Source organism: Acanthaster planci, unplaced genomic scaffold, assembly GCF_054643075.1.
Source record: "Acanthaster planci isolate LZ-2023a unplaced genomic scaffold, COTS_SCS Contig50, whole genome shotgun sequence".
Classification (NCBI taxonomy): Eukaryota; Metazoa; Echinodermata; class Asteroidea; order Valvatida; family Acanthasteridae; genus Acanthaster; species Acanthaster planci.
The window spans coordinates 31,026-53,699 of record NW_028257674.1 but is presented as its reverse complement, the minus strand read 5'-3'; the positions used below and the strand labels follow the sequence as shown (position 1 = coordinate 53,699).

The 22,674-nt window shown below is 39.2% G+C and overlaps 1 protein-coding gene across 2 annotated transcripts in view; it reads right to left on the bottom strand.

The window, feature by feature from the left end:
- The window catches only part of LOC147795366 (SID1 transmembrane family member 1-like), a 79,696-nt gene that overhangs the window by 33,765 nt on the left and 23,257 nt on the right, over window positions 1-22,674 (bottom strand). The window contains exons 6-11 of one of the 2 annotated variants that reach the window (XM_087131994.1): window positions 22,341-22,454; window positions 2,505-10,664; window positions 2,240-2,332; window positions 1,909-2,011; window positions 1,695-1,776; window positions 121-1,468 (exon numbers count right to left, since the gene is read on the bottom strand). In XM_087131994.1, the coding sequence (XP_086988120.1) occupies window positions 10,602-10,664; window positions 22,341-22,454 (177 nt within the window). In that variant the 3' untranslated portion in view covers window positions 121-1,468; window positions 1,695-1,776; window positions 1,909-2,011; window positions 2,240-2,332; window positions 2,505-10,601. Of the gene's footprint in view, window positions 1-120; window positions 1,469-1,694; window positions 1,777-1,908; window positions 2,012-2,239; window positions 2,333-2,504; window positions 10,665-22,340; window positions 22,455-22,674 lie in introns of those variants that run through there. The other variant, XM_087131993.1, reaches the window with a different exon arrangement.

Sequence of the window (22,674 nt, the reverse complement as noted above, 5' to 3'; positions counted from 1 at the left end):
AGAACATTTCTAGGTAGTATGTGGCCTCAAATTGTGGTAGCACTTTTGCGCTATACGTAAAAATATTACAATATTTTGAAAATGCGATAAATAATAAAACACAAAAGAAAATTCGAAGTCTTGCTTTAAGCTGCAACTTCTAGCTTCTGTTTTTATTTCATTTCCCAAGAAATGGATAATGAAACATTATAATCCCTTAATCTGTCACAAATGTACATGTCAAGGACTTGGGAGGTCTAAACAATGCTGCCACGCCCATTTTTCGGTTGTAGGGCGGGAACGTGTAACTCATGTTCTAGTGGCTCATCAAATTTAGCGTATTTGTATAAATGGATTCCCATTTCTTGAACATTTCAGTGTTTTAGGTGGTCAAGGCAGCACTACCAAGTCCATTTTTCATTTACAGAAAAATGCAAATTCCTCATTTGAGGCTTATCCTATCAGATTTAATTAAACTCATACTTTAATTTGAACTGACTAATTGTGGCTGCGGATATGCTACACCACACAGTGTAGCATATCTGCAGCCACACAAGTGGGGCTAACTAATGTCTCCTCATATGAATTCAAATTAAGTTCCTATTTTCTTTCAACCAAATAATATTTTAAGGCCTTAGGTGTCAATAAGGCTTTACCACAGCCACTTTTTAAGTTCCACGGGAAATTTCAAGCCCTTGTTTTGCATATTTCTTTTGGAATTGATACTGCAGTGTTGTCATGTTGAAGGCTTTACCGGCTACAATGTCAGGTGAAATATCTGCAACCAACTCTCTCATTGCAATGTCAAATGTGCTCTCCTGTTTGCTTTCGATGGCAACTTGGCGCTTGAGATTTGACTTGCTCACATATGTGGAAAAGCAGGCTTTGTGATAATTTCCTTCAGCTGCCACAAGGTCATTATTGACACCACGCAGCACCCGCAGCAGCTCTTCATCTCCTCTACACTCAGCAGCATGATAAATAGTTTCACAGACTTGAAATGTGCTGGCCGCTACCATCGATTTCACTTTTTTGTGGGTTAGCTGTTTGCAGAACAGGCACTTCGACCAGTCAGTGGGAGTAGATTTGGATCTGGACACGCATGGTGTTCCACTACTTGTATTTGAACCCGCACTACTGACTGTGGAAATCTCTGATGGAGTCGGGGAAATGGCACGTCTCCGTTTCAGAAAGTGACGCAGATTTTCCTTGCTTGTGAAGGCCTCATAGCATTTGGAATGCCAAAGAAATGAAAGTTCTGGCAGATGTCCAATGTCAGGCTTCAGACGTTCATACACATCGTCTTCACGGATTTCTAATGCAGAAATCAGTTTGGGTATAGAGGACGGCAGTGGTGTTCTTAGGGACTCATCTGTATCTATCTGGCAGATTACACACTTGTCAAAATTTGTTCGTCTTTTTCTCTTTGCAGGTAGAAGGACAAATGACCCCTCATCATCTTGGCTGTCCATGCTTGTGAGGATGGGCACTATAACATTGAAACAAACATAACAGCAACCAAATAAAATTAATGTTTGAAAGTGCCTTGAGAATTAACCACTACTCTTAACAACACAAATAACAGTATGGATAAATCTTTTTGAAATTATGTATATTTATTTATGAATCAAAATCTATTTCTTTTTAGTATACTGTTAGGCCCACATGTCCAACGTAAACCATAAAAGAAACAGCAATGGGAGTGAAACACACACCTGCAACAACCCTTCTTGGTAGTTAGAAATAATCGCCAGAAGACAACATGGGATGAAGCGACTTGGCAAAGAAGTGACGTATCTGTTAAAATAAGAACGAAAAGGTTTCAGTAAATGTCTGGTCTGGAAGAAATATCAAAAGACCATTTTATTTTTTTAAAACAAATCCCCTATTAAAAAAAGTAACAGCAACATCAATTTGTGAAACACATACTCGTTCTCTTTAGTCCATGACAGTGAACTCCATTTGCTGTTGGCCCGCTGATGAAGATGGGACGATCATGACGAAGCTCTCATAGAGAAAAGACGCCTCGGTGCTGTATCATATGAAAGAAATGATTTTGTATTTTTTCACATGAATGATGTTGTCTCAAGTAGCAATTTAATTTAAGTGCTAAATATGGATACTACCCTTAAAATGGTGCCAGTAAGACAGAGCCTGTTACCATAAATCTTAATCAAGGCCCACATGTTTAATACAAAGTATAAAACACGTAGAAGAAAGGGTTACACCCAAGAAAGAGCGCTGAGAATGAAAAACACACCTGCATTATTAACCCTTCTTGGTCCGTTGGTAGTCAGAAATAATCATCAGAAGACACTATAAGATGAAGTGACATGGCAAAGAAGTGATGTATCTGTTAAAATAAGAACAAAAGGTCTTGTAAATGTCTGGAAGAAATATCAAAAGAGTATCGAACCGTGATCTGACATGGGTTTCCCCAAATTCACAATCCCCATGACCATGGTCATGAACAAACATGACAAATCGTGTTGAAAAAAGTTATGCAAAACACTTCTGGAACCTACCAATAAGCTTGATTGTCCTCTTCAGTCATCAGGCAGAAGTCTGTCGAATGCTGCAACAAATGCCTTAGGCTTTTGTCAAACTTCAGAGACATTTGCAAGTCGAAAACTATGGATGATCTGCAACTAACGTGACTAAGCTATGCTTGCCATGTGTAACCTGATCTGAAACCCAGACCCGTTGCATGAAAAACGAATAGCTCTTTTTCATGTGAGGCACCAGACTATATGCAAAAACCAAAAGTTTTATTATTAATAATTTAAAATACTAATATTAAAGTGTTTTTTATAACAAATAACCATTGAAAAATAAAATCTTTGTAGTAAATATTTTATTATAGTTTTAAATGATGTAAGTACCAAAACAAATGCGATAAAACTTGCACTAAAAAATACATTGTGTTATAAGCCTAATATGTAAACAGTGTTTGGTCTTTACAGAAATCCCCACTGAAAGAAGGCTTGACTCTTCAAAAAATCACGATTTTCTCAAAAGTGATACCACAATTTGACACCACATACTACCTAGTGAAGATGTGTAAGGTATAAACTACCACTTTATGAAGTCAAACCTTAGATGTTGGGGGTGTTGAGCTAACTCCTAAATTAGAGGGTTTTCTGGACTTTGCTCCTTGACTATTATCATTGTTTCCTCTCTACAGGTTTCTTCAAGCTTACTAGCTACTGTTCCTAGGACATTTTTTTTAAATCCATTTCATTACCAAAACGAACTTACACGAGAGAGAGAAAAAGAAAAACAAAGAAGGAATAAAGATATACAAGTAAAAGTTGAATTCTTTTAAATCGATCAAATAAATATAAACCAGCAGGTTCATACCCGAAAACAATTACTAGGGAAATTCTACGATCTGTGATCATCCGACGCAAAGTAGAAATGAGAAGATATTAAGATGGCTAGCATTCGGCCAGGCACGCTGGGTTAATATTTGAACTCTCGGTGGATCAGAAATGCACACGTTGTGGCTCTACGGGTACAATGAGCGCTGCAGACCCTCTACCATTATCGACAAAAGAAACAATTAAGACCGACAATTGATTTATTTGATTGCATGGTAATTACTAAAGCTGCACTGGTTTATCTGCAACTTCCAATCATGCTTATTAATATTTATAGAGTTAAGGACATGGAGATAATTTTGGTAAAACGACAAACAGATTTATATGAATTTTTGATTACTATAATTTAGAATTCCTTCCTTTAATAGTCAAGTAAAAGCATTCTATAGATAGAACAAAATGTACAAAAATTTTTTTTGGCGTCTAACAGTATGGGGTTTAAATCCTTTTGAAACGACCTAAGGCAGATTCACAATGGTACATTTGTGGTGCATCGCAGCTTTTTAAGACACTTAATTCAGAAAGAAGCCATTTTGTGAGGATCAATCCACCAGTTGAGGGAATGCAATTAAACAATAAACAAATAAGTTGTTTTCTTTCTGAAAAACACAAAAGACCTCTGTTATTCCTTTTTGATACTTTACAGTCAATTAGGTAGACATCGTATTCAGAAGGAATATTGACAAATATATAAATATATATTTCAGTACTCTGAAATATGTGATTGCCGAACTTTCGGTAGCTGGGTACCTTCATCAGGGCAAGCAAATTCAGTTCACCCTTGACTGGGTTCCAGTTCACGAATTTATGTCACGATTCTGATTAGGGTGCTACTCAGCCCTTTCATAATTCAGAAGGAAGCCATTTTTTACCATCTTCCCTGAATCAAATCAATATTTACTCGATGTAATCTGTCAAATGGAATGGTGCTAGTCTCTTTTAGGTTGTATGGCTCTTTCTTTTTAATGATGCTTTAGACACATAGAATACAGTAATTCAGTTTTAGTTATTCCTCTACTTAAATGAAATCAATTTGTTTAATTTGAAATTAATCCTTTTGCCTTACAAATTAAATTGATATATTTACGTTCCAAAAATTCAACTGAGGCTGAAGGTGGATAAAGTATATATAAATTATGTATGTTTTTGTCACAAAAAATTATCACACGGCGCTCAAGCCTACATTTCTTGAAGATCTTACTTTGTAACCCACTTTATATGGATTCCTTTTTTTTACCACTGTATCAGAAAAACGTTTTGGGCATTTGGCTCTGGGTCAGCTTTGGAATGGTTTTGCATAAGGATTCGAATGTCTCCATTAACTGGCACACCAGGACTGACAGAGGGCGCCATTTGCGTTTTTGCAGTTGCCACGGGTACAACTTTTGGCGAATCAAATTGTGACGCGAGTCATGTGACATACGGTCACTAGGCGAGGCTCATCACCAAAGATTGTATAGCGCCGCGCAGCGGCGCTATACAATCTTTGCTCATCACTACGCTATGCATTTGCTGTGAACGCGATGAAAACGCCTCAGCGGAAATGTGCGACGAAACCCATTCATTTTTACTAAAAATTGAGCGATCTGCATATTCCCAGGCAGTGCATATCTTAATCAAGACAAATTAAGTCCACTTGGAAAGAAAGTGACCTATTTGAAATCGAGGTAAGTGTTAAAAAGTTGGGATAGACGTTGAACATGCATGGACTTGCAGTGAAAAGTTTTGTACATGGAATGCATGCTTAACGTTAGGCGATACTATTAATATCGATGGGTGTTTGACATGTTGTACAAGGGGACAATTTAGACAAAAACGCACTGGGCATTACCCTCGCTTTATCAAAGGAATGGGAATGAAATGTTACACTGAAACTGACTAGATATTTGATGACAGTTGAGGCATATTATAAACGTTAAATTAGACAGCGACCAGACGACTGTAGGTTACTTCTTAATTCACAGCTCAACTTGTTAACCTGAAGTCATTTTTATATGATTAAACTCAAACAGTTAGTTTATAGGCCTTTGTTTATTATACTGATAAATTCTTATTTTGTTTTTTCCTTGTTTTTTTAAACACTGCTGCAGATTCTGAAGGAGGAAGAAGATTCAGTTTTTTGTCTCCTACCCTGGATGGTCAAAAACCTTCAATGAATGGGTCCACAAAGACAAAGTTGTTCATTTGAAGCAGCACAATCCTGAATTTAGTCCATCCCTGCAGTCTTTGAAATATAGACAACAATTATTTGTTCATCGTATTCTATGTGACATTAAGCGATCACTAAAATCAGGAAGAAAGGAATCTCCAAGGGTTGTGATAAAAAGGGACGTGGAAGAGGATGTAATGCACTCCACATTTCCAAACTGTGGCCAGTCTGCAAAGAAAGTTAACACCGACAAGTTGAGTGAAATCGTCGGGAGAAACTGGATGCAACGAAGAGAAAGTGTCGGCAATTGTACCTACATCATTCCAGGATCATTTACAGTAAAACTGAGGAGGCACAGATTCATCAGCAACTTTGACAAGAGCGGAGCAGAGGTGCAAATGAAACCTGGATTTTATGCACTACTTTCATTTGTTCGCGGTGAGTTTCGTGGCTAGACAATTTAAAGATCACTGCAAGATGTACCACTCTGATGCCTGGTTCAGCAGCTTCAGCTTCATTTGTTAAACTTCATTTGGAGTTTCTGCATGATATTATCAGCAGGAAACACTTGACAAAAACTGTCTCAAATCAGACAGTTAAGGATATTGTTTACGACATCTGCAAACAGTACCATCTGGAGCTTGAATTCACCCCACGTCTTGCGCGTCAATTACGAGTCAAAGTCATTAGATTCCTGACTCAGCTGAGACAATCAAAAAAGGAGGTCGTCAACAGAACAAATTTAAGAAATGGATGATCAAAAATGCTATTTGGCAGTTTAAAATCCTTTACAGTAAATTTTGTCAGCGAACTTTGGTGAGAACTGAGACTGGGAAAACCAATTTTTCAAGAGCTGGGGATCGTCATCGTATAAACACTGTTGCTAACTGTATCATAAACAGGTGTAGAAGACAGAAGAAAGCTGCACTGCACAGGTACAGTAGAGCCCACCAGCACAGGTGAAAGGCACGGATTACTGATGACTGCAAGCAGTCTTTAAAGTTTCTTGAGTTCTGTGGTTTTCAAGCAGAAAAGCTTACTTTGAGAAATACAGAAACCGGTGAAATTCAAAGTTTGAATTTATCTCCAGAGAGTACACACTCTTTGTCACAACTCTAAAATTTAACCTTCATAAAAGATAAATTTGGAATTTCTGACAAAGCTTATCAGAAGCTCACTACTATTTGTGAAGACCTACCTTCATTGTATAAATTAAAACAGTCGGTTAATAATATACCTTTGGACAGCATATCCCATACACCAGCAAAAGACTCAGTAGGTTTTCAGAGAAGCATAAGAGTACTCATTGAAAAGCCGGTGGAAACTCTGCATAGAGAAGGCTCTTTAAAAACTGATGAGGTTCATGTAAAGCTATCAGGTGATGGAACCTGGATCGGTAAGAACATTCATGTGGTAAATGTTACATTTACAGTAATTGAGGAAGGTAAACGTGCAGGGACATCAGCTGGCAATTATCTTGTGTCCATATTTCAGGATTCCGAAGGTTATGATGCCTTAGCAAAGCACTTGGCAGATGTGAAAAGGGACATTGAAGACTTAACAGAAGTTGTTGTGGATGGTAGAGCATACAAAATCATCTATTGCTTGGGAGGTGATTACAAGTTTTTATTGTGCTGCTGTGGAATTGATAGTGCTTCTTGTACTTATTCCTGTGTATATTGTAAATGTTCATCAAAAGAATTCCATAACACTTCCCCTTGAATGGTCAATGACAGATAGAAAGAAAGGTTGTAGAACAGTAGAAGAAATACAGAAGTGTTCCCAGTTGCCTAAGAAATGTGCAAGATATAACTGCTCACATGTTCCAATATTTCCCTCAATAGAGATCCAATATGTAGTAATTGATACCCTTCACATGTTCCTGCGCATTACAGACGTACTGTTAAACTTGCTGATTGCTGATCTCAGAAGAGCTGATGAGATAGACAAAAATTCTCTCAGAGTATTTGACAGAAAGAAACACAAGAACTGTGTAAAACTGGAAACATTTGTGGCTAGTATTGGAATATCAGGTTTTTCGTTTTACATAGGCCGGTCATCCAACAAACTCAAATGGAGGACTCTCACAGGTTCTGAAAAACTTGTCTTGTGTCAAAACAATAAAACTGTCTGAGCTTCTCAAAGACATGACTCATCTTCTTTGTAAAATTGAGGACCTTCAATTTTTATGGGATGAGATGTACGATTTGTGTATCTGTCTTCGCAGTGAACCTGTGAAGTGTGCAATTTCAAGACCAGAAGTAAAGCATGGTTAAATCTGTTTACATCCATCTACCACACAACTCATGTGACCCCATACATCCACATCTTGGTGACACACCAACCAGAACTGCTGTCCAAGTATGGTTCTATTGCCCATTTCACCCAGCAGGGCCTGGAGAAACTGAATGATATAACAACCAAGATGTTTTTTAGGTCCACAAACCACCGTCGTAATGCTCTGCTTCTAATCATGAAAAAGCGAGCTAGATGTGAAATTATGGGGGATGAACAGTAATTTCACAAAGTGCAGTTTTTTAAACATTTTTCTGTGATGAAGTGCTCTTTAGTCTAAGCCAAGTTGTAAATACAGCTAAACTGTTGTTCGTTTTACAGTGTTACAGTCTTGCATTAACAATTAAACTCCACCAGTTAAGTGTTTTATGACAGTATGTGAAACGGTTGTCACTTTACAGTCAATTTAAGCTAAGATGAGAAAGCAAATACACACTAAACTGGGAGTGAGAAGTATGATGCACACTAATTTCATAGTGTGCTCTTCAAGTTATAATCAGGGACAGTGCTAGACCAAGTTTTCCCAACCCCATGATGTGAAAGTTTAAACATGTACAATTGTCAAAATGTTTTATAGGAAAGAAAAAGCTAGAGATTCAAGTGTGAATTATGATTCACAATAATTTCCCAAAATGCTCTTCAAGTCTTATTTGGAACCAGTTGTAAATAAATGACAGTTTAATAGATTTTCATTCTGAAATTGTCCAAAACATAAGTTTGACAAACAAATAGTGTATCTAGAGGTGAGAGTATGATCAAAATGAACAATGATTACTGCTAGACCAAGTTGGAAATAAATGACTGTTTAATAATTTTTCTTTCTGAAATTTCCAAATAACATGACATGAATGTTTGAAAAATTGTTTCAATGTACTGCTTCAGTTTAATTAACAGAAAGCAATCTAGAGGTGAGAGTGTGATCAAAATGAACCTTACAATTGCAGTTAAGAATCCTATGAGAACCAGTTCTAGAACAAGTTGTAAATAGATGATTGTCTTTGCTTGTGAAAGTACCCAATCCAAGTTTGCTCACATACTGTTTGTAAAATTTTGTAAAAGTTGATTTAATTAGAATTATACAACTGTGTGAGGATAAAAAACTCCATATTACGTGATTCTAATCACTTAAAAGTTCGATATCTTGTTAAGAACATGTAAAAGTACTTTGATATGATAATTTGACTTGCAGTTTTTACAATTCCTAGCTCTGTTTGTCTGATGTCAACATTCTCAGATTTTTCAGGAATAAATTTTGTTTCTATTACATTTGCTTGAATTGACAAGAGTGTACTGGGTGTATATTAACTGCATGATTTGCATCCCCCAAACTAAAAGTGCAAGCTACATAGAGCGTACACATGAACATGTACATTACTTGTATTTTTTATAAACATCCACACAGCGCGCGTGAACCTGACCCCTGCAAAATAATGGTATTGCCCCTGCTACTATATTTAGATATCATTTTACCACTTCGCGCCACAGACAGTGCAGCCGGTGTTGTTTTTCACGTAGGCATGTACTAATAAAAAAAAGTGGCTGTCCTTATATGGCGTTGGTTATTATGAATATTCATGACTTGAACTCTCATAAGCCGTGTGAACAAAGTTGTGGCATGACTCGTGGGGGCTGTTCTATGGCATGAAACACGGCGCTCGTTCGCGTGCACGGTTCCCATTGCGTAAGCGTGTGAGACAAGTTACCTGTATCCTTGATTTTAAAGATACATGTACTTGCATAAAATTTGTGCATATTTCTACAAAATTTGATCCATGTTGTCCTTAGATAATGCTTTTCACAAAACCAAGTGAACAAGTTATGCACAATTAACGAGAACAGTGAAATAGGGTAAAGAAAAATGTATAGGAAGACTTTTACGTTGGCCTGCCTGTTTTACACGGAATGGGGGCGCTCTATATGAGACGTTCGATTCCATATGGAACCATTTCGGAAGCTTTTTGCAAATGGCTTTGAAACTCTGAAACTCTACAGAAAATGTGCATTCAACTACAGGACTAGAGTCAGTGCAAATGAAAGATTGGCAACGTTAAAATAACACAAAGCTACTAGGGTCAGCCCTTTAACCCATTAAAACATAAGGAATGTCGTTGTCCCAATCAGACCAATTTTCACAAACAACCATACAAATCAGGGCTTTAATATATAGTTTTACACACTAATTGCAAACGATGAGCCATACCGTCTGTATTATTGATATCCAACAATTTACACGTGTGACAATTTTTTTTCCAAGTTTGAACCTTGATCTGTGTAAAGGTGGGTGCACAATGTTAGCTAGTGCTTCACAGCAGTTTATTAAATAAACAGCTCTGTAAAGCACTAGGGCTACAGTCTATTCCTCCTGAATTCTTCTACACCATAAGTGCAAATTTATGGAAAACTAAAGTCAACAGCCCCATATCAATTTACTTCAAATTCATTGCATTGTAGTACATTCACACGAACAATTTAGTAATGAATATGGTAATATTCTCAATGTGAATTTTAGAAAAAAAGGGACAGACTCGTACACTTTTCAATTCAAAATCATACATTAATGAAACAGTAAAATACAGTGATGCACTGCGGGGGATGTTTTCCCAGCTGAAGTTCCTCCCACAAACATTCGAAATGCACACAGCCCATGTTCAAGCCCTTGATTTTGTCATAACCTTAAATGTGCTCATCCATTGTATTCTCCATAGATATATCAGACTGGTTGCATCATTTTAACAATAAAACAATATATATATTTTTAAATTTATCTTGAAAGAGACAAAAAGCAGTGCTTAACAACTTTAAAATACAGGTATCTTCATCCTATTTTTCCCATCCAGATCCTCATCCATCAGAAGTACCAACTAAAAAACACATAAGAATAAAGCAAAAAAGGCATTAATTTAAGTCATAATCATCCACCTTTTGGAGGGTTGAGAACTGTTCAGGTTATCTCCAAAAGAAATCCGAAGTACCAAATACTTCATGTCACCAAACATGTTCAACCTTCGTCTATTTTATTTAGTAATGAGGGAAAGTAACACATGAAAAATCCTCCTCTCATCCTGGAAGAATTTGCAAGTGAATACCTACCTAAACAGTCACTACATTTGCACATTTCATTTGCTCCTTTTTTATTCTCTAAAACTTGATCAACTGTTGTGTACCCTCAATCACCACAATGCATTGGTGTAGCCGCCGCCATGTAATACCAAGGAAAACCTCAATGCATTCATGATTCCTGTAATTATGAGCAGGATTATATACAGGATAAACATAACTGTCAACAAGTATTATAAACGAAAGCAGAGGTGAAAATGACTATTTCCCATCTACACACATTGCTAAATGTGATCAACTGCATCCAGGAAAGCTGTGTTCTCCATGCATTTCACAAAACCACAGAAAAGTACGGTCCACTGTGCTCATCCTCCCCAAGCAGTCGCCGCGTTTGCTAAAACTTGATCAACCGTAGGTGCGCACTCTATTACGACTGCCGCCATGTTCATCCTTCTTTTTCTGAGTGCAAAGTCTGAGTCAGAGTGGGGAAGACGGGAGGCCATCAACTGTTTGGGTAGCAGACTTGTCCCACACTAGTGTGGGGAGGAGTCCACAGCACTCATCTTACTCAATACAGCACACATCTTACTCAAACAGTCGCTACATTTGCAGAGTTGATCATACTCTGGAGGAGGGATGGCAATGATGCATTGAGAGTAAGGAAGACCATGTGGAATGATGATTGAGGACCCACCTAATAAAGGAGAAGGCCATTAGATAGAGATGGAGGTGGCCCACCCCAGTATGGGTCCTTGTGCTCTCGCCATGAAAACCTCACTGAAACACTCATTCGGGCAGCATGAGGTAATTCATGGTTAGCGTTTTCTTGTATGTTGCACTATACAGATGTAGGATACGATCTGCGAAGGATGTCAGCAAGGTAGATACTACTCTAATGCTGTGACCTGTGATAGGACAGCCAAAACTGTGATCTGGGAAGGTCGGCCACACAGACAGGTGAACATGATGACTGAAGAAACCCGAAGTACTAGCTACAATGTCTGCTGTAATATTGTAATGCTGTAATATTGTTGGATGTGACTTTTTGTGGTAATGACAGAAAAAAAAGGGACAGTATCTCTTAGCGTTGAGCCCTGGCCAGATGTCATTATGAAAATTTGAACGGGGTGGCAAGGCCTACTATAAGGAGCACCAGATTGCTCTATGGTGATAACACACTAAGTTGGGGCCCACATATTGATTACGTAAGAAAAACAGTCTCATCTAAATTAGGTATGTTAAAACAGAATCCGGAACTATATAAGACAAAATAGCCTGCACACACTTTTCATTAGCTTAGTTATGCCAACTCTAGAATTCTGTTGCATGGTATGGGGAAGAAGATAAATATTCCACGATACCATTCTTAATAAATATCTAATAAAGAGCTGCACGGATAATCCTCAAATGTACCTCTCTATCCCCCTCAGCGAATATGTTTGCTACACTGAACTGGGTGCCATTTTCTAAGAGAGTTAGATGTAAAAAGACTGTTCTTGTTTTTAAATGTCTAAAGAAATTGGCTCCTATGTATGTGACAAATCTGTTTATGCCATTCACAAGGATTCGTGAAACAAAATACTCAGTTAACAAGGCACTTCTAAAGTCCTAAAACACTAATTAAGTAACAAATAAACAGATCACAGAACAGAAACGAACAAGATAAAGATGAATAAATAATTGGAAAACAAACCTGACCAAAGGAGAAATAGAGTACAACCAGTAGAAATCATTCAATACTATTGTAATTACTGCTAAAATTATTGCAAATTACAAAGAATGGGGCAAATCAGAATGAGATTAAAGAAAATAATCCTCTATGCAAAGCAAGCAAAATTGAAATAATGACATGTATAAACATAACTGTCCAACAGGGGAAAAATAAATGAAGATAAAGCTGCAAATGGAAAAATGGAAGGCGGTATAATCGAAATTCTTAAAACAATCAAAATGAGTTGAACGAATGACACAAAGAATACATGACATACAACTCTTTCAATACAATTGCGACAACACTTGGCATAATTACAGAAACAAACACAGCAAAATCAGATTGAAAGACTGAAGAAAATTATTCTTGTGTACAAGTTAAACGGAGTTGAGAAATGACATGTAACAGAAAAGATACATAAATATAAGAGAAGAATGAAAACCGAAAAAGAAACAACATGATCGCAGTTCTCAAAACAGACTGTCACTACAAGATAGACGAAGATTGAGAAACACGACTAACAGATTGTCGACTGAGGTGACAGTAAAGACAAATTAACAGAGAATAAAATCAAGGTGTAAACTTTACAAGTAAAGGTAAAATGGGATCTCAACTGAGAGCAGAGGCATTACACCTCATCCCATTACGCGGGCTGCTACCCCCGGGAAAGATCCCATCGACTAGGAAAAATAAGCTAAACAAAATGAAAGGAATCATACAATCAGGCTGACAAACCAGAAAATAGACAAAAATTTTGAAGAATGAAGGACTCTTACAAAGTAAAACAACAGAGAAAGGTAAAAAAAAATGGGGGGTGGTAAACGGAAGGGAAATGGGTAAGAAAGCCCAAATCACGATTTCTTGCTGGGGTGAGCAACTGCCCCGGACTCAGAGGGGGGGGGGGAAGGAGAAGGCCTCTGGCATCTCTGAACGTGTGCAATTCAGCCCACTGCTGTGGCCAGTCTCCAGGGATGGGGGAGGCGAAGCAAGAGGATTGGGAGAGTCAGCGATCAGATCAGCCATGTCATCTTGGTGTCCATGTCAGTGAAGAGAGTTCATTGTTGTCCCATTTTTCATAGAAGAAATCAAGAGTGGAATGAAGGCGATGGTAGTGAAACTCAATAATGATTTTACATTTCAGATGGTGAGACCAGATGAGGAGAGGATCGGGTATAGCGATAAAATAAGTAGATGACGTTTTTGAGGTTGACGATGAGAAAGTTCGTGAGTTTAACTGCTTGCCGGTTACGATTCCTGGCGTGGGGGATCAGGATCCAGTAAAGGTCAAAGTCCAGGCGAAGATCGGGGAGAAGACGGGAGAGCACGGTGTGAAGAAGGTTCAGTGCTGGCTGGATGGCTTGACAGGGGAGGAAAAGGTGAATGAAGATGGGGAGATGTCCAAGTTCAGGTGATGGAGAACCAGAAGAGAGGGAGGAGCATTGTGCAGAAGTCGGAGCTGGGTGTCTCCTTTTTTGGATTTGGGAGGTTTGTAGATCTGGGTCCAGGGGATGGAGTGGTGAGGGTTCTTGAGGAAGCCGATTCGGTCCCAGTGAGTTGAACAAATGGTTAAAGATGTTGTAGAGGGTTTTGGAGGAGAGCAAGAGGGAGCAATGAAGAAGGGCAGTCGAGTCCTGCATCAGGAGGACAGTGTGGAGTGGAGCGGAATGAGAGAGAAGTCGGGAGGGGCCAAAGATACCTGGAAAGGAAAGGCAAAAGGAAAGGCAAAAGGGGAGGGGAGGGAAACCTTACTGTTCTGTGGATATGACGACAGAATCAAAGCTGTTAGCGGCTAACCAGTTTTGGAGGCCTTAATCAATGCAGTGATCTTAAATTTAACCTGTTTATTTGAAAGCACCATGTTGGACACACCACATAATGACAAAGTTTGTGCTGGTTTCAAAACTTCCGCAAATATACATGGTGCACTGGACAACCCAAAACACAAACAGGTAAATTGCCACAATTTATCTCACCACTGAAATCTCAGAAATTTTTGATGTTCTTTGGCTATTGGAATAGCAAAATAAGCATCTTTGAGAGCTACAGATGCAAGATAGCACTTTGGTGTGATGAGCGTCAGCACTAACTCCAAAGTTTTCATCTTAAAATGGTGGGACCTAACATACTTGTTCAAGTGCTTCAAGTTAATTATGGGCCTCATAGAGCCATCCTTATTAGGTGTCAGAAAAATATTGGAAACACAAACTGGTCATGGCAAGGTTCTACTCGCACGATTGCACCTTTCGTGCACAACAAATTTATATCTCTTTTTCTTTGTCTCTTGGCATTGCATCAGAATCTGAAAACTGGATCAGGGTCAGAATTACATACTGAATCGGCATCTCTCAAATTCAATGTGACAATGTGTAACTGTGTCCAAAACCATTTATCAGAGGTAATTTTAGTCTCAATCTTCCTAATATAGGGATATCAATTTGAGGTATGCTCTTGTGCAAGAAACTTGTGAGGAGCACAGTGTAGAGTAATTTTGGCTAAAATCAGGTCAAGTTGCATCCCGCTGACGTAAATTCAACAGTGATTTACCATGGCTAAGAATAGCTACAGCATCAATAAGATTGCAAACTAATTTCGCTGCATCAAGGTTACTTTCAGCCTTATTAGTACGTGCTCGGAGGAGCTCATCAGCTACAATAGAAATCACAATTGACCCATGAATGAAGCAGTTTTGGATTTTCTGCATCTTCGCATCAAGAGCTTGTGTCACAGGCTTTAGAATTGACCAGATTTCAGGGTTCACCCAGGTCAATCTCAAGTTAATGCAGTTTTAAGGCTTAGAATAAAGCTTCAGTTTCTCATTGAGCTTCTTTGTTTGAATTTTACCTCTTATCAGAACATTTCTAGTTTGAGCCAACTGATGGTTTATGGCTGGGCCCTCTTTTTTGTTGTTTTTGACAAGGGCTGCCAGCTTCCATGAACAAGTGATTATTTTCTTGCCCTTGAAGGGGTGTATCCACATCTCTCAGAAAAATTGTCCCTCTTGTGTACAAGACCAGAAACATCCCTGAAATTGTTGTGCCATGCGGGTACAGGATAATCAAAAACTGGGTTAAAATCAGCGATTTCACCCTATTCAGTTCCCTCAGGAGGAATCATAACACCGGGAGCCGAAGGATCGCGAGTAAAGGTATTAAATGCATTGGTTAGAGACGCAACTGTGTGCTGCAGTAAATAATAGACAGCAGCCTGCAAGCTGTGATCTTGCGCAGGACTTGAGGTGCTGGTGCGGCTTGAGGGACCAGGTTCAGCGGTAGGCGTCACATTCTTACACTTAGAAGTGCGCTTTTTAGCTGGTGTAGCAGCATGAACACTAGCTGCATTTTGAGCTCCCACAATTTCCTCCTCTAGATGCATAAAGAGCGACTTGTCCTCCGACGCACACCGGGAACGAAGTGTAACAAACATGGTATGCACCAGAAATACACCGAGGAGATGGTGCGGGGAGGGCTCTTATATGGAAGGAGTCGTAATCACTTCCTTCGTTTTACATAATACTTTGATTGTGTGGTATGTTTCCTCACCAGAAAATACAGTCTCACATGATCTGAATGGAGGCAACTGTGAGGTAGAATGGACACGCCATATTGGATCCATATTCCAATGGTGCATTTGCCATAGTAGCAACAAAAGGAGTTAGTCCAAAAAGCGCTTTTGTCTTATCCATGCCTGAGTGCCAACACTGAAGAGGATTTGGACATCAGAGGGCATGGGCGTGTAGCCGCCGCTTAGGTTAGCAGGTGAGGCGTGGACTCGTCTCCTTACAAGCCTCAGTGTACCGTTACCAATGGTAGAATGGTACATGATAAGGCTTCCTTCCCTTCCTTGACAGCTGCCAGGCCTCCACTCTCTCTGGCCCGGAAGGTTGGCTGTGTATTGTACACAGGGAGGAGAGGACCAAGGCGATGTCAGCTGGGTCAGAAATCCTACGTCTCGACAGGCTACGGTAGGGATGTGGTCTGGATCCAATGGCGCATTCGCTGGTACATTCCCAGAAAAAGACAGGGAGTCGGCCCGGGTAGCTGCTCTTCTCTGTTTCATGCTTAGGTGCTCCTAGTGAAGATGTCTTGGGCAAAGGTGGGCTGATGCATGGAGTTAGCTGTTGGGGCCGGTGCGTGTGCCTCGATTAGCCATGCAAGAGATAGAGTGGTTGGATGTGTTAGGTTACTTTTTTCTTGTCAATCGCCAGGCATTCACTCCCTCTGCCCAGCCTGTTTGAATGCAGACCGCCTAAATAGACCTTGTTGTCCAAGCAGCAGCAATAGGGAAGTCCCCTGTGCATGATTGTTGGCCAACACCGGTTCTGACCAGAAAAGAGCCTAGTCAGAGTGGACCGTTTGCACAGTAGCCAAAATCACAGGAATTGGCTTGGACTTCAACACCTCGGTCTTACTGTTGACCGACCCCTATCGGTCTTGGAAGGGCTGATTGCTAAATGCGTTTACCCCTCCACTGTCCCGGGTTGCCCGGGTGACCCAATACAAGGTGTTTTGTAAAGGAAACTGAGGTAATTTGTCACATAATTAGTCACATTCTTGAATGTGACTAATTATTTTGGTAAATGGTAACCATTATCTGTTTCATTATGACATCCTATTTCATATGACACCAAGAAATTAAAATTTCTGTCACAGATGACTGAGAACAAAGTGGTTTGATGGACCAAGTCAGAAATGCCTTTGCACCAAATAGCTGTTTTGGTGTTGAATTTATACTGTCAAAAGATGTCTTTTTGTCATTATGTAATGTTTGCTGGAATCTCCACAATGCATAATTCCCATTTTACAGCGAGAAAAGTGTCAAACCAGTCTTGCTCAGATCACCTACATGTAGAACCTTGCAAAGATGCAACTTATATTACGGAGCAGCGTGGTTTCATTGTTACCGAGTGGATGAGAACTGGTAACCTTCGGTATGTCGCTGATGAATTTACAGAATAATTTCCAGAGCGTGCTGTACCCATGAAAGTCCACCAGTTTGGAAGGACATAAGGAAGTACTGAAGGGAGGGAACAAGTTTGAACCTCAATAAAGGTGCCTCTGGTCGACAAAGAACAGCATGATTGAAGGGGAACATCAGGCCAGTCCATAAATTACTGCAAAGAGACCCTCACGTGTCTAGCAGGAGGAACGGATTACCAATCTAAGCTTCATCATTCAACAACATTGTGCAATTTTACATCAAATGTTGCCCATACAGAATGCAAAGATGTCATGAACTCTACCAAGACAACTAAGATTTTGCCAATGGTTTCTTGATCAAAATCCCAGATTCTTAGAGCACCTTGTAGTCGGGGATGCAAGTGCGTTAGTTATGAATGGCGAAGTCATTAACCAAAATATTCGCGAATATGCACCTCTCTTCAATTATATCAACATGAGCTGGGAGAAGATTTCTCTGCGAACTGGCCTCTGTGGAAATGGCACACTCATTGGACCTTTTTTTTCATGGCAATCTCCAATGATACCTTGAAATGATTGACAACCAAAGGTTCTACAGTTGCAGGAACACTTCCAGCAGCAACAGGGTGGGGTGTTCTGGTGCTTATGGTGGGCTCAAGATGGAGCTCCTGCTCATTGACGGATTTTTGTTAGGACCTGCCTGAGACATAACTGCCTTGAACCATGAAGTCGAGTCCCCGGGCCTCACACATTGTGACTTCTTTTTGAGGGGATATCTTAAGGACAAAGATTTCAGTCTCTGCCAAGAAACATCGATGACCTGCAGGCAAAAATCATTGCTGCAGATGAGGCTTAAGAGGACAGAGAGACGGCATCAGGGATACAGTTAGAGCGATGAGAACAAGGTTAGAAGTTTACCTTGAAAAAATAAGGGGCATGTTGAATTGAGGATCCTGGTGTTAGGCTGCGGCAAGAGTAAGCCTCTTCCCGTGCTTGGTTTTAAATTACGATTTTCGTGATGTACTTACTGCTTTTTGTTTTTTCAAATAAATGCTTCACACTGTGCAAACCTGTGATGCATCTGGTGCAAAGCCATTTGTGACATGGTCCATTAATTCATTTAGTGTTCAGTCGTGTGTGACAGAAATGTAAATTTCTTTGTGTCATTTGAAAAAGGACATCATACAATGAAACCGATTATATTTACCAGTTACAAAAATAACCAGTCACATTCGAGAACCAGATTGGTCTCTATTTCCTTTTTAAAAGGCTCCCTGTATAATACAGATAGGTGATACGAGCTGTGTAGAATCAACGACAGCAACCTATGAGCATGCACATACAAAGACATAGATAATACCACAAATAGCATATTTAGAGATAATATTTATATATCCAAAAACTACAGTTTATTATTCTATGTCACAGTGATTCAGGTTACCATGGGAAGGTGGAGCAAAAATGGAAACTCTAAAAACTTTAATAAAAAAACCCAAAAGACACATCCATTATCAATAGCATGAAAAAAAGGAGGAACAAACATGGTAGCAATGCATTGTGGTACTATAGGGCGCACAACAGTTGATCATGTTTTAGTGAATAAGATAAGGTGCACAGGATATTTGCAAATGTGACAATTGTTTGGGTAGGATGAGCACAGTGGACCGTACTTTTCTGTGGTTTTGTGAAATGCATGGAGAACACAAGTTTTCCTGGATGTGGTTGATCTCATTTAGCAATATTTGGTAGATGGTGTCAGAGCTCAGCCAACTTAGGTCTTGTATTTATGTGCAAATGTTTTTATCCCCAGTTTTGAATACCAAATGAAGTAAGAGGGCTATTTCTTTTCATTCTGCTTAACTTCCTTTACATGTAATTAGCATTTTGGGCTTTTGGTTTCGTGGGTTTGAGTTGTACCAGAGGGGAACAAAGGTAAGTTATTTCTTAAGCCAAGGAGGTCTTTTGTTTGAATGAATGCTTGTGCTGGGTGTGTGTGCAAGTGGTGGATGCAGTGGTATATAAAAGGAGTGCACCATCTTTTATCCAGGGCCTGGTGGACGGGTTAGCGTGGCGGTTCTTTCCTCGCTTTGCACCAATGAGGCCTGGGTTCGAGTCCCAGCTTGGCCCAGGCTTTAAGTGCATTTGCTTTCCAGTCCATACTCGCTCTCGTAGGTTTTCGCTGGGTACTCCAGTTTCCTCCTGCCTCTAAAACTGGACCTTCTTCCAAACTCTGTAATGTGATGCTAATTAATAAAGTGTATGAATAAACGTACAGTTATTGGCGCAAATAGCCTGAGTTGCTGAAAGCGCCATTAAAACAAAGCAACAACAACTTATCCAGGGCCACTTGTTATGCTATTCTAGTGATAGTAACGTTGCCATGGGTTCAAGAGCTCTCTTGCATTTGGCTAATTCCATGCCATTTGGAGCAGTTTGGCTCCACTGGTTATTTTGAAGTCAAGATTCAAAATTGTTAAGCCTTTATAGAGAGAGGCCATCTTGTATATGTAGTAGTTTCCAACTACAGTGCTGAACTTTGAGCCGGCGACAGTGACTACAAGCAACAACAAGGGCCAAAACCAGTAAGAACTTCTTTCTGTATTTTTTATTTAACTTTTGTAAAATGCCCAATGTGAGACATTGAGTGATATAATTGTGATTTTTCTTCGTTTTAACTTCTGTAAATAGCAGGTCTATGATTTCTCAATCGATTGTTACCATTAATTCGAGACCTATGGTTTCGATGGGAATCTAGTAATTGAATTGGAAGTAATCGATTTTCTGTTTTCTTTTGGGGGCATTTGTTTTCCTGTATTATATCACACCATTATTTGGAATTGGATTCATTGTATCGCTTTCAGAAAGCCCAAAATCCAAGGCAGGAATTTCCTGGAATTGGTTGTCTAAGGGGTGCAGTGTACCCTCTTCAGGGAAAGCCAAATCTTGACGGGGTTGGTGTCATAAGGAGGAACCACGTGTGGCGGGTCTGAGAGACCACGAAGCGAGACTTGGGAATGACAGGGAACGTAGACAAGCCTGATGAGGGATAGTGGACACCGTTCGTTCAGGATGGACGATTCAGGCAAAGAGTTGCCAAAATAATTAGTGGCTTACTTCATAAATTTGTGTGCCACATATTGCTGCATTGATTATAAATTTTGTTCCCTGCTATTGTATTACATGTATAGATTATTGTACTTGGCTTGTAATTGAGTAATTTACCATGTCTGATATTTTGCCTTGGTGGCAAGCTGCGATTGTTAATATGTCACCTTGGGGAGAGTTGTGGTGATACTGGTAATAACCCATATAAGATGCTGAAGTGGTCTAAGAATCATTTCGTTTGAGACAAGTGTGGTTGTCTATACTTAATTACATTAATATTGCCGTGTTTGAGATATATTTATGTGTTAATAACTGAGTACTTTGTAGTACCTGGAATCAAGGTTATTAATTCAGGAATTATTGTTGTGAAATATTTGCGGCTGGATTGTAAAAGTGCGATCCCTGTTTGGGAAACAATTCAAATACATGTAGTAGGATCATCTTTCGGAAGCGGAGCATTATTTTAACAAAGGATTTGTACAGCTAATAAATCAAATATTATAGGTGAGAATCAACAGATTTTTCGAATTTTTATCAATTGACAGTATATATTTAACACAACATATTTAATTATGAAAATGTTGAACTTGGGACATTTCGAAATAAATTGTAAAAAAAAAAAGACAAATCAGTTTGTTTGTTTGTTTGATTGCCTTACCGACTGAGGTCTCACAGATGGGAAATGGTTATTTTTACTTATGCTCTCTGTTCTAACACTTGTTGACAGTTATCCAGTATAATCTTTCTCATGATTACAAGAATCATCAATGCATTGAGGTTTTCCCTTGATATTTCTTAATGAAGATGCTTATCTGGAGAGGGACAAATCCCCTGGATGGGAAAAATTTTACAAAGTGTATGGTCTTGGTGGAAGAAAAGAGAAGAAAACAAGATTTTCTATGGGCTTTACACAACAACACAGGGCTTTTCTTAATTTCTTCAATGTTGAGAAAATTGCCAATTAAATACACCCGTATCTGATTGTTCTTTTTGTATTATTTCTATGATTCGCCTGCTCAGGGTAGTCTCAGTAGTTGTCAGTCTATTAAGAGAATGGGACATAAAAAGCCACCCTACTACAGCAAACCACAGAGCAAGCCAGCTACTTGTATAAGCACATAAAAACCACTGCATGGCCAAACATACATCACATGAAAGGCATGTAGAAAATCGAATGTGTGACATGTAAATGTACAATGCCAAGCAGCGAATACCTTCCTGAAGAATGGAGAGGTATCCCCACCTAGGCTTCATTCATGCAAGATAATGGAACATATGAAGTCCAATCAAGCATTGGTGCTGCAGTAACCATTGACTAATATTGGGCAAAGTGTAACGTGTAAAGAACGAAGATACAAGTATGACATCTGAACATGATTAAGTTCTGCACTGATGACCAACTGATCCATTAAACTATGATACATGCTTCAGTTTACATCACACAATTGAAATTTTTATTGCACTTGAACTCAAGGTGATTGCAGCAGTTACCACTGCCTAATTCTGCATGGCTACCACTTTCTTCTGTGACCAATTAGGTTTACATACTGATATGCCACAGAAAACCCAACGGTATCCTGTCACAGGCAGAGTGTTTAATTTGCGTTTCTGTCGAAGTGCAGAAATAACCACAAATGTCCAAACCACACCAGAGCAGGATTAATAAGCTTATTTTTCAGTACTGTTTGTGGCTTGCCTTTTGGGGGAATAACACACAATACCCTCAATAATAAATCAGGCAAACTCACCAAAAATGACAGGAAAAGTGCTGCAGCTGACAGAATATGCCATACATCATGGCCATCATAAAACCTCATCAACAAGCATGGGCCATTACTTTCACGAGACAATGCAGCTGTTTTCTGTGTAAAAAAAAAATCCCATAATATAATAACATACCTATAAAGGGTCGAGGAAATGACAATGAAGCTATCATGGATACAATGAAATGTATACATAATAAATGACAGGAACGTAACATGATCATTAACATCACTCATCATTTTAATAACAGTTAACCTCTTGCCCCTGACAGAAGTAAGATGATAATAACCTATTAAGACTGGACATTCCGAAGTCTGT